The sequence below is a fragment of the Triturus cristatus genome, chromosome 4_2 (genome assembly GCF_964204655.1).
Source record: "Triturus cristatus chromosome 4_2, aTriCri1.1, whole genome shotgun sequence".
Taxonomy (NCBI): domain Eukaryota; kingdom Metazoa; phylum Chordata; class Amphibia; order Caudata; family Salamandridae; genus Triturus; species Triturus cristatus.
The window spans coordinates 419,808,371-419,820,921 of NC_140586.1; the positions used below are offsets into that span (position 1 = coordinate 419,808,371).

At 44.3% G+C, this 12,551-nt stretch overlaps 1 protein-coding gene across 2 annotated transcripts in view; it reads left to right on the forward strand.

Moving 5' to 3' along the window:
• The first annotated feature begins 2,911 nt into the window (after positions 1–2,911).
• CDC14A (cell division cycle 14A) overlaps positions 2,912–12,551 on the forward strand; it is a 515,591-nt gene continuing 505,951 nt past the window's right edge. The window contains exon 1 of one of the 2 annotated variants that reach the window (XM_085601899.1): positions 2,912–3,787. In XM_085601899.1, the coding sequence (XP_085458025.1) occupies positions 3,691–3,787 (97 nt within the window). In that variant the 5' untranslated portion in view covers positions 2,912–3,690. The remainder of the gene's footprint in view (positions 3,788–12,551) is intronic. The other variant, XM_085601900.1, reaches the window with a different exon arrangement.

Below are 12,551 nucleotides of genomic sequence, written 5' to 3' on the forward strand. Positions count from 1 at the left end.
TCAGAGTAATGCTATTACCAGTAAGTAATCGCTGCCTTTTAACTTGACCCCATTTGAAATGCTGAAAGTGACAGCATGTCCCAATCCCGGCAGACATATACTGCACTCAGCTTGTTCTAGGCGCTTCTGCAAAATAACAAACATTCCCACTTTTTTAGTAATGTTCTGTTCTAAATGGCCCTGTAGATAAAACTGCGTTGAGGGAGGTCCCACACCATTGTGTAAAATAATGCAATCTGCAATGACGACTGATGGCGTTAGAAAGTGGTGAGGCGCGTAAAAGTAAAATATATTTATAACGAACAGTAAACGATGTGGTAATCTTCGCAGAACCAAACAGTGCATTTTGTAATATATAATAAATAAAATATATATTAGAGAAAAAGGAGCTGCTATAAATTACGTTGTCTCGGCGTAACAGCTCAGCTCTTCAAACATTTTAGTAACAAACATTCTAATACCGACATCACCGCATCCATAGGATGTTCCCGGCACGATTCTAATATCGGACTACTACACTGCTTTTCCTCTCACAAACAAAAAACGAAATAAATAAGGAAATTGGCTGCACGTCATTTGAAATGCACATCCAGTGTAACTCAAAGAAAAGTTTCTGATCTAACATTCGATGCAGCTGTGTATAGAGACTCAGTAGGCCTGGGCAAATGAGTAGGACTTTGAAAATGAACTCTGTGGTTTTGCATTTGGGTTGGAACTGTGCCTTGGGATAACAGAGGGCAGGGGGACAACAGAGTTTCCAAGGAATGATTTTTTAAAGACGAGTGGTTTATTGAAAGTGCGATACATCAGTGGAGGGAGGTATTGAATGCTATTAAGTGATTCAGGGTTCAGATACAATTCGACTGAGCTATAAACATCACACATTGACGTTTGCGTACTATATATTTTATAAAGCACAAAATGATAACTTAAAAACATATGGAAATATGCTGATTTGAACCCAACTTTTGACTACTGGAAAATGTGCCTCATGCTGGCCTTCATTGTACCATGGTGCACAGTTTAATGGAAGAGAGCATAAACAGATGCCATATTCTATTAAATATTCAGCAGCTAGTGCTTGCAATCATCTATAACATGTGACATTTCAGTTAATAGCAGTACCCCCCATAGAAAATGACTCAACCTTAGTACTTAATTTAAGTTTCAGCATGTATGGCTGCAGCCAGGTAGCTTACCTGTTGAAGTGGGCTGGGCTGGTAGAGTGCTGGGAACTACTAGTGCCAGGCACAGTGGTCGTGACAGGGCCAGCCTGTGCCCAACACACCTATCCTCTCTCTTGCCACCACACACAGTACCATGAAGGACATCTACTTTTGCCAGGCTGCAGTGTTTCTCCATCAGCTTCCCCGCCATCTTGCATGCTGCAGAGCCGTGCAGCCTGAGATGCGCTTCTGTTTTTCCTTGATGGTCCGGAACGGCTACGTTTGGCTCAGTCTGGTCCTGACCGGACGCATGCAAAAACAAAACACACTTTTCTTCTCCTCACCAGCCCAAGAGCCCATGACGTGCAACACCTGCAGTGTCCTTAATGCACGCCACGGTCCTGCAGATGTGCATAATAATGTCGTCCGCCAACTAAACGAATCTTGATGCTGCTTTCATGTGGTTTATATTAGTGAACAGCATGACAGCAGCACCCGAATTGGATAGGGCAGGCAGACACGTCGCTCCTATACAGACCAGGAGGCTGTGTCTATGTTCTCTCAGCTCACTTGTATAGCATAGGTTGAGAATAGCTGAAATACACAGGTCAGGTTGGCCATGGAAAAAGAAACGGACAAACTGACATGCGCACTCCATTTCACGGCAATGGGCAGGGTGGCCGACAATCGTTATGCTTGGACCAGCACACATACGTAATTGGGTGGAATAACAAAAGTCACTGCCAGGCCATAAATGTATGCACCTCCCCTACGGGGCGCCCTTACTGCAGGAGCACATCCTCCATCCAGCATCAGAATGGTTCCAAAAAAAGTGTGCTACTAAGGCTACTCGTTAAGAGAAAGGCACCTGCATTTTCAAGGAACTCACACAACGAGCACAAATAACTTAAACAAGTCCATAATTACAGAAGTGGAGTGACACAAAATTATGTGACAAACCAACACAGTCTACAGCTACAAACCATAACAAATCGTAGCCTTTCTTCTTTCATTTGCCTAGCATGATTGCCAACAGTGATAAATTAATTGAAATATATGAAGAAATTAAGTATTTTCAGTTGCCTAAAATGAATGACCTTTTCTGCGTGAAAAAGCACAAAAAGGTCGTTAAACTGTTTCTAAGAGGGAGAACAAGATAAGTTTTACAGCTGTCAAACTATTGGAAAAGAAAAAATATAAACATGCAAGTGATTTGCAAATTCCAGTTTAACGTAGGACCAAATAATGTAGTAAAAGACTGAGACGAAATGTGGTTATTCTGTCCACAGTAAAATGTGGGCTGTCTGTCCCTCAAAAAAAAAGGAAAATCAGACTAAATAAGCCTAAAGAAAAGAGGGTTGTGTTTGGGGCTAAGCAGCTAGGCAACTATCATTATGGAGATTAGGCGGGTATGAAGTCGCTGCTTCCGCGTGCCTGTATTTTTTTACGAATCTTCTGTTGTTGCTTTAAAGTGGTCAAAACGCTGAAAATTACGCGTCTCGTGCGTGACAAATAGCTAAGTGGTGTCACTGTTAGCTAACATAGACGTTAATAACATGAACCATATACTTTACGTTATTTAAACTTGAACCTTCATTAGTGTGAAACTTCTGATGGAAGTGCCTTGTGCGACGTACTTGAGCAATATAACACCCCTAAATAAATATGCGCCTTACGTGTTGATTTTTAAACACGTACAGCTGGCTCCGTAAACTGTTAAATGGCTCGTTCAAAGGCACCAGGGTAGTTACGTTCCGTTTAGCGAGGGACGAGAAGGTCATAAACCACAGCTCTTTCAGTCACCACCTGCTAGAGCTGAAAGGGGTCCCATCTGGCCAGAAATGCCAAATCGTCTTGAAAATTCCATTGAAATGCGCTGGACTGGGTGGTTGTTAAGAAGAGTGGCGGAACTCTTACAAATGATGGGAAACGCTCAGGGGTAGAATGTCAGTGTTCCTCGTAGAGCGCGGCCGGCCCTGCGGCTGCGAGACGCCGACACAGCGCCGCCGTATTCCTGGCAGCTCTGCGGCCTTAGCCACGGCTCTTCCCTCCCTTCTACCCCGGCTGGGCTGCCCAAACAGCGGTTCCTTCACTCCTACCCCGGCTTGGGCTGAGACAGAGGCGGGGAGAGCGACAGAGTGAAGCCGCCGAGAGATACAAACTTTCCCAGCCCAGCCTGGGCCGCGGCCTGTTCAGACGAAACAAAGCCTTAGCAACGGCCCCCTAGCGACCCCATGATTGGCGCCCGGTAACCATGTGATGTTTCTTTAGGATGTTGCTGGGAGCGATGCCGCCGACACTTTGCGTTGGGTGAAATCATGGAGGGCAGCAGCGGGCACCAGCAGCGGCGGAGCGGGCTGTGAGGGGGAGCCGCGGGGCCGGGACGTCGCCCGGGCGCAGAGGCAGAGGCAGAGCGGCGGCAGCCAGGCCGGCTCCGAGGTTCCAGCGCTCCGCCTGACTTCTAGACTCTGCCGAGCCGTGCGCGCTGTGCCTCGCGGGCTGCCTCCTTCCTGCTGCCCCACTGATGATACGGGACGGCCCCGCCGGCGGCAGTAGCCCCCGGCTCCCCGGCGGCATGTCGGAATCTACCGAGCTAATCGGGGCTTCAGAATTTATTAAAGGTGAGACGTTTCTCCCCTCGGGGTCTCATTTGGACATCCTCGGCTCGCCCTCCCAGCTTCAGCTACTCCAGCTCTGCCACTCCTACTACTTTCCACAGCCCCCTGGCTTCTGCCGCACATTCAGCCCCTGCTTCTCACATATAACCTCTGTGCCCTGTTGCCCGCCCCTCATCTCCAAAGTCTATTCCAGTCTCTGAGTTTATTCTTGCCTCTTATGCTCCTCCAAGCCGCTGCTCTCCACTGACCCCGCTATTCCAGGGTTTGCTTCGGAGTATTCCTGGTGGTGGTGTTCATCACCAGGTACGGTATTGCAGCATCCAGTTTCCTAAACGATTGGACCCCACACTTTTTTTATATTAAACATTTGTCTGATCCTGTTCTCGAATATCATCTTTTTGGCTTTTGACACGCTGTTCCTACCGAGTTCTTTCTTCTCAGTCTTTGCATTCCACCTTTTACAGTTTGTTTTACTCCACTGCTTCCAGGGTTCCTAAGCCACAGCCACTATTCCATGGCCTCTTTCCTCTGTGAACAACTTGACCCCAGTTCTAAGCGCCCCTTCGTTTCTTCACTCGCTGCTTTGATCTTTCCCTTTTCTCCAGTGATCTGCCACTTGGTGAAATCCCATGGGTCTGCCAGTCACTTCTGTTTCCAAGAATCTATGCCTCACACCCAGAATCCTCTACTTTCTTTCCAATTGCCTCCTGGGGCCTGTAAGGCAAACGAGGAAAATGGTACTTTGACCATGTTAAAAGCTGGGCAAATGTTGGGTATAGTGGGCATTTCTCACACTTTGGAGTTCGGTAGCCCAGGGTTGGACCTGCCCAGTAACTCGTGTGGACTGTTCTTTTGGAGCAGCACCAAGGCACATTTACCTTTGACTGGTTCTGGCTTCAAGTGGAATAGTGGGCCAGAGGTAGAGACTTTTGCAAACCTTCCACTTTTCAGTTTTGTGATGTTTGATATGTAAGCCAATGAGTTTATTCCATGTTTGCGTGCTCCACAGGGCTCGACGGACAATGCCAGGGGAAAATTAATTATTTATTAAATTGCCCCTCGTCAATCCCCTATGCCACAACCACCGGGCCCTACAGCTCTTACTTGTGCGGGCTGCAGCAGCCTCTGATTCTTAGCCTGTAATCCTGGGGTCTTCTTGCTCTATTATACATGTATCCCTTTTTATGAACCTGTTCCTGTTTTTTGTCTTGATAGTAGCAATTTAAGTATGTGTCCCGACCCTCTGTAGACGATGCTAGGTTACCAACCAACCCCTGTCGATGTAATCTCAGGGATAGGGTCCAGACTATGGAGTCTATATTACCCTAGATGGGAAACATTTGCCTTTCTGTTCTCTGGGCCCAGGGAAGGCATGCTCCCTCTAACAACCACCTCCTCTAAGTCAGCCCCGAATTCCCCCATTTTTTTTAGGCTCCCTTTAAGTGTCTGGCCTGGCATTTGATTCTTCCCGCCACATGCAGGGATTTTACCCTAGAGCCTACCCCTTTTATCTTCTGGTCTTGAAGTCTTCATCCACACACTCTTCATGAAAACAATCAGTCTCCTCAGTTTTTCATTCGCCCACTACCCTCCTTTCAAGTTATGGCCGTACTTGATCTGTGGAGATGTTTGTTTGTTTCATCAACAGACTCGTCCTTTGCCCTATCTTAAACACTTCTCAGAGCTACTGTCCTAGAAAATTCCCAGAAACGCTCCCCTATTACATTGCCGATTTGAGCCCCTCTTCTCACTTGAACTCCATAAAGTACCCCTTGATGCTGGATTGTAGTTAAATATTTCTCACTGAAGTATGGAGTATTGTGATTGTGGATGGACTATAGTGGGAAAGTCCTTGTCTATCTCTGTTCAATTTGTGCGCATGATGGTTGCTTCTATACAGGCTATGCCAAGGAGATGGAAAACGTTCAGCTTGCGCCAACTTTAGTTGCTCATGAGCTTCTTCACCATGGTATTGCTTTGCCTATGTTTTTACTCTAAACCTAACATTTACCGTAAACCCAACATTTATTGTAAACGGACAATAATTGTTCCTCAACTGCTAGAGGCCATGTTGCCAGAAACCCAGTATAAGGCCAAAATGGAAGCAGAGCCCAACTAAAACGACAGATATGCAGCTCTGTTAGTAAGTTTTTATATCGATATCGCTATTTATAGCGCATGAACCTAGCTGGGGCACAATTCATTGTGGGTGATGTTAGCATTCTATACAAGACCGAGTAGTTCCAATGGGTGTTTGTCTTGCAACTACAGAATTACATCACGTATCACGATTTTACCCTTTTACGTATCTATATTTTTAGTGACCGGGATAGGAAGTGATTTTCTCAGAATTGCTTATTTCTTGGGGTCAAGTGCCGAGTCGTGATTCGAGCCCAGTCTGCAGGTTCCATCATCGGCAGGGACGCTTACCCACTAGACCACACAGGTCACCTCCCTGTCAGTGGTATCTTTTGATTGGAGGAGGGACTGTTGGCAGAGCTTCCTGGAGCTGGCAGTCGGTGCTGAAGTCCGGCACTCTTATCGTTCCGGACTCTCTCTGGCCGATAGGGAATTTCCCAGATTCAGACATTCTGGCAAGTGCCAGAAGCCTAGAGCTGAAAATAAATGTACGGCACTCTCCAGAGAAAGGGGCAGCCGCGCCAACTTCATCAGGTGGGCTACCTCTATAAGGAAAAAAAAAATCCTTGAAGCTGTCCTCCATGCTTGGTAAAAGGGGAGTGAATTCAAATAAAGGTGTCACGCAGGAGACCGGGCTGCAACAAAGACTTGTTTTCTGTTTGCTGCATACATAAATTAAAGGCTATATAAAGAGTTAAGTGAAAAAAACGGGAAAAATGACTTAATCGCTTGAGAACAATATCTGCCTTTAAACAGAACTTTCAACAACATGTATTTGGCTCTGTATCGCTTGAATTCGAGCCTCGCCTGCACGCCCAGCCGCCAATGCTGGTCTTTGACGTGCTTGAAACGCCCATCCATTGTCTTTGGCGTGCTTGAGTGATCGCTGAGACATTTTCAGAGAACTTTTTTTGTTCCCATTACTGTCAGAATCCTCTGTTCAAAAGGTCATATCGGCCAGTTCAACTTTCAGCTGCAGATTAAACATGCTGCTTCTTGATTATGCTGGGTTATTCTTCTGTGTACGTCACGGACTTCATTTGATATTAGTTTTGAGGTGTTTACCCGCTGTAAAACCGTTTTCATCGACATGGATCAAGGGAATTTGAGACTTTATTAGCAAGCAATATTCCTATATTTTCCTTTAAGGAGTGTTATGTGCCGGTGTGAGTATGGGCCTGGTTTCAGGGTTTTTACCAGGCTTTAAAAAATCACTTCTGCCTGTATTAGAGGTTACAGAAATCATACCACCTTTTCAAATATCATTTGCGTCCTCAATTATATACTTTGATATGTAGGCTGTAATCTTTTTGTAAAACTCGTCTGGAAAGCCATTGCTTTATGTAGTTTACCGTTCGGAACGAATGAAATTATGTGCTATAATCAGGGCCACTGGAATTATGCCGGAGGGGAGGGCCAAATTATGTGGCATGGTTGCGTAAATTATGTGGCAAAAAAGGCAAGTTGTGTGACGTAATGCAGCACACTTTTGATAGAATACTTCATTATTTTCTCTTTTTAAACTTGTTAACACAGTCCGGGCACTGGTTGCACATCCTCAGTACTAGTTTACCACCCAATTGTAGCTATAAACAGAAAGGTGACTAGTAAACCTTTGCGAAGGGCCTTCCACTGTGCGGCAACAAGTCACTGCATTGTTAGTAACTTTTGACCCGTTAAAGGTAGAAACAATTTTTTCCTTACAATCTGCATATTATGGGGCAGATGGTGCATTATGTGGCACCTGCAGCAAAACTATAACTATGCGAAAATCGCTGAGGCCACATAATTGCAGTGGCCCTGGCTATAATTCAGCATATTTGTAACCCTATATTTGGTACTCTTTCATTTTCACACCATACTGTATATGCCAAAATGTCACCTCATCAGTGGCGTAGGAGGTGGAGGCATGAGTTTCGTGTGTGTTGACCTACCCCGACCCCTCCTTACATGTGTTAGCTGCCAGCACCTCCCCGCTCTTACATGCAGACGCCATTTGGCAGCAAGGGGAGGGACCGCCATGGGTGGTAAAGTGTCTAGCTAACATGTGAATACAGCAATCGGCAACTGAAGGCTGGTCAGTTAACCTTGCACTCCGTACATCACTTTGGCACTTTTTTTTTTTACTAACGTTTGGCCCATTTGAGTTAGAAAATGTTTTTTTGGATTGAAATTTGCAAATTGTGCAGCAGCTAGTGGATGATGTGACAAGTTAATTAGAGCCATCATTATGCATAAAAAGGCATACATCGCTTAATGTCAGTGTTCCTGGTTCTGGCTTAAGGCCAGGACTATAGTGACATAGGATGCCTTGCTGAAATGTACTTTCGGAATCCATTAAACTACTACATTGGTTTTGCAACATTATAACAGAACTGCTGTAATTTTAAATGTAACGTTTAAGCGCTTCTCAGCCAGACCACTGGATATATTGTTAAGGGAAATTAAAAAAGAAAACATTTTAGCAAGGGCATATATAGTGTGATAATAATACAGGTAATAGCAGCCATTAAGCATTTGGAATGAGAGAATCGGGTCCGGACTGGTTATAGTGGGCACTGTGCGATTTTCCCAGTGGGCGGGAAAGGTTGAGGGCTGGTTTTGGACCCATGGGGGACTGTTTTGTGCCTGCGGGACAGTTTTGCAGCAGTGCTGCAATATTGGCCCCTTGTAACAAAAGCGGGATCAGTGCTTCTCACTAGCACCCCCTTCCCTCCTACTAGCAAGGCCGGTCCAGCAGATTGCCTGGGCTGGTTACAGTTCCCAGTCCGGCTGTAGATAGATTGTTCATTAAACACTACTTGTGACTATGTGAGAGGCGAGGACTTGTTTTGTAGCTATCTTTTATTAGTAAAACTGTTTTTATTCATGATTATTATATGTTCTCTTAGAACGAGTGCAGTATTCTAAGGAACAAATAGGGTCTTTACCTCGGTACTAGGGGTTTCATCATACCCCCTGGAGTAAGGAACAAAGGGGAAATGAAAACCTGGGGCAAAAGGAATGGATACACTCACAGCAGAGTTGACCTCCAGGAAGGAAAGATCTGAATTAAACTCTTGGAATCTTCAGTTATGCAGGCACTTGTTCCTCTGAGCACTGAGGGGCATCTCTTAACCTAAATACCAGGATCTACCTTCTAGATTAGAACATCTAGTTAAACCATTCAATATGGTCTATTGCTATAGCGACACTTGCCTGTTAATAAATTTAGCTCTCATTATTCCAGTCTCCAAGGCATGTATTTTTCATTTAATAATTCTAATGTGTTCAGCCTTTTCTCTTTTCTGCAAATGATTAGAGCCATTTAAAAAATGTATTCAAGCTAGACTTTATTTTAGTAGTTTGGTCTACCAAAAAAAAAAAGCTACTGAACAAACTGCAGGATATCCACAATTGAACCACCTGTATCGCTTTTGCATTGAAAAAATTGTCTCCTAGCCACCTCTATTGGCTGGCAGATAAAAATAAATATATACAATTCAAATCTGTGTCTATCGGTAACCGGGTGCTTAAGGAAGCTAGTGCAGTTTTTCTTCAGATGAAATTCCGGACCTGCACTCTAAAGAAATCATGGATGAAAGTTTAAAGTATTTAAATGGCCCCAAGTTTAGATACAAAAGACACTCAATGTGTACTGATCTCTACTTTGATTCAATCCCTTTTCACGCACTCAATCAATAACGGGTTGACCTACCAGATTTAGGTCTGATTGTGCCATATATTTTGCTTTATGCAGTTGCATGGCTACATTTTTCAAGTTAAGTGTACCAAACATGTCACTCCACCCGCCACTGCACTACATTCACCCTCCCTTGCATGTTTTCTTTCACCAGCTGGCCTTTCCTGCCAACAAACATTGGCTCCTGTAGAACAATGTAAAAATACACAATAATGCTAAGTACAATGGCAATAAACAGGGGTAAAAGGGGTTGTCCAAAAGAAGTAAGACCATGTACAACATAATAAGTTCAAAAAATGTTTAAATTCATAAATCATCACAATTATGTTAAAAATAAGTGCGTAGTGTCCCCCAGTGAACATGGAACCTTTTAAACATTGTGTGACATTTAGTGACATAAAGGAAAGGTTTCCATAATGACAAAGTCGAACATCAAATTAGTACATGATAAACACAGCCTTCTATTCTAGTGTGTAGAAGGCTTTCACCAGCTGGCCTTTCCCGCCAGACATGGCCGCTCCGTCCACGCTTCACTATGACTGTCCCCACGGACTATTTCTACAGACATCCCCTGGTGGGAAACTGTGGTAGCTCTCTATTGGGTTTCCCCAGCGCTTGATTGAGCTCCCATTGTTATTGTTTTTCTCATCCATACACGCCCCCCTGGACCTATGAGGAGACAGCTACGGATCCCCAAGGTCTCTCTTAGGCCCTATAAATCAAGAAGCTTACCTGCAACGCTACAAATCTCCAATGCCTCCACTGAACGTAGTATCCTTAAATGCCATGGGGTTGAACCATCCAGTTAGAGCCAAAATCCTAGACTATTGTTAGGAGCTAGCAGGGGACATAGTACTCCTCCAAGAAACAAAGATGGATTTTAAAGAACTCTGTTAATGAGGAAGGGTCGGGGTGTCAGATGTGACCTGTTCTGAATGTTGGGGGGGGGGGGGGGGGGGAGGGGCGGTGGGAATGGGATACTTGCCCTTCTCTCCCGAAAATCTGGTCTATCAATAATCCTATCAGAACACAACACCAATGGCAGGTGGCTACTTTCCAGCCTGAACAACAGTGCACATGGTCTTTGTAATGAACATATACACTCCCGACATTAGCAATCCAATATTTTGGCGAACACTTAATAAGAAGTAAGCAGACATCCCACGAGATTCGAAAATGATACTAGGAGGGGAAATTAACCTACCAATGGATCCCATTCTAAATTGCCACTTGGTCTTCAAATACAGAACCTCTGTGACACAAACAGATACTCGGCCTATGCTCATCACACTGCCTCCTAGACGTTTGGATATTACACAGCCCAAAGGGCAATGACTGCACATTTTTCTCCCTGCCTCACTCAAGCTTTTCCCTCATTGACTATCTCCTTATTGATGTCTCACTTCGAAGGGCCACTTCCAAAACGAAAATTCACCCCATCCTCGTCTCGGACCACACTGCAACATCATTATACATTCTTAACCTTCCTGATAAAGGTGAGAATCAAATCTGGCATTTGAACAGTGAAGTATGATCCAGATATTGCACAACTAAAGAGTGAAATAGAACACTTCAGTGAAAACAAACCTTCAGTCACATCCCCTGTAGATCTATGGGATGCATTTAAATGTGACATATGCAAACAAATAATTAATTTCACAATTTGTTTGGGACCTTTGTTTAAAGGAACCCTTTCAAACTCTGGGTGCTGAAATCAAAAACAAAGAGGAAGTGTTTAGACACTCTAACAACAAGTCCCTACTTAAGGACATCAAACAATTAAAATACACCTATCACTCCATTGTCAGCAAACGGGCATACCTCTGTGTACATGCTAAAAAATCCAAGCAACTTCTTTTTCGCAATAGAGCCAGCAACACGCTTGCCTCCGTTCTTAAATTAAAAAACCTTAATAACCAAATTGCACATATTAAGGCCCAAGATGGGTCTCAAATGTAATACCAAAGAGATAATTGAGATATTTAAAGACTTATACGAAAAACTTTACACTCCACAAAGGTCATGTGACAAAACAAAATGCCTGGAATTTCTGAACTCCCTCCCTGTGGCTTCAGACTCCGATTCTGAAAGGAGGCGCCTAAATCAGCCAGTAGAAACAGAAGAGATTAAGTCAATAAAATCAATTCGCTCTGGGAAGGCACCAGGCCCAGATGGCTTCCCCATCATTCTCTATAAAACATCCACAAACTGTCATCAGGCGTCTTAAAAATGCCCTTGATCACTCTGTTGTTCAAGGGAATGTCTCTGTTACAGCCTCCGAGGCCACCACTGTGGTGATTTCCAAAGAGGGCAAAGACCACTCTGACCCCAAAACTTTTCGCTCCATCTCACTACTGAATATGGAAGGCAAAATATTTGCCCAAGGACTTGCTAACAGATCAGAAAGTTGCATCCTTAAACTTATCCATAACTTTCAAATGGGCTTTGTCAAAGGTAGTTGTGCCAGAGACAACATTCACATATTTTGCCGCATAATAGAAAAGGCCTGCCTTTCTTCACTCCTGACAGCGGCGATCGCACTTGACACCGGAAAGGCCTTTGATAAGATCTCTTGGCCTTTCCTCCACGCAGTGCTGGAGTCCCATAACCTTGGCAACTTGCTTATTAATATGGTTATGGCTCTTTATGCAAATTTCAAAGATAATTTGGGATAAACTGCAACACCGCTACATCCTTCGACCTACACAAAGACAAATCCAAGGTATTTCCCCTGAGCCTTTTATGGTTTCCCTCACACTTGGGCGACTCAGGTCTTAAATGGCAGCCCAAACGATTTAAATATCTAGGAATTTGGTTTTGTAATGACTTAAACACAGTATAACGAATCCCAGACAATCACCAAAGTTGAAGACCTGCTTGCCTCCTGGTTGCCTAAACAAATCTCATGGTGGGGTAGGCTTCAAACGCTCAAGATAACACCAAAGT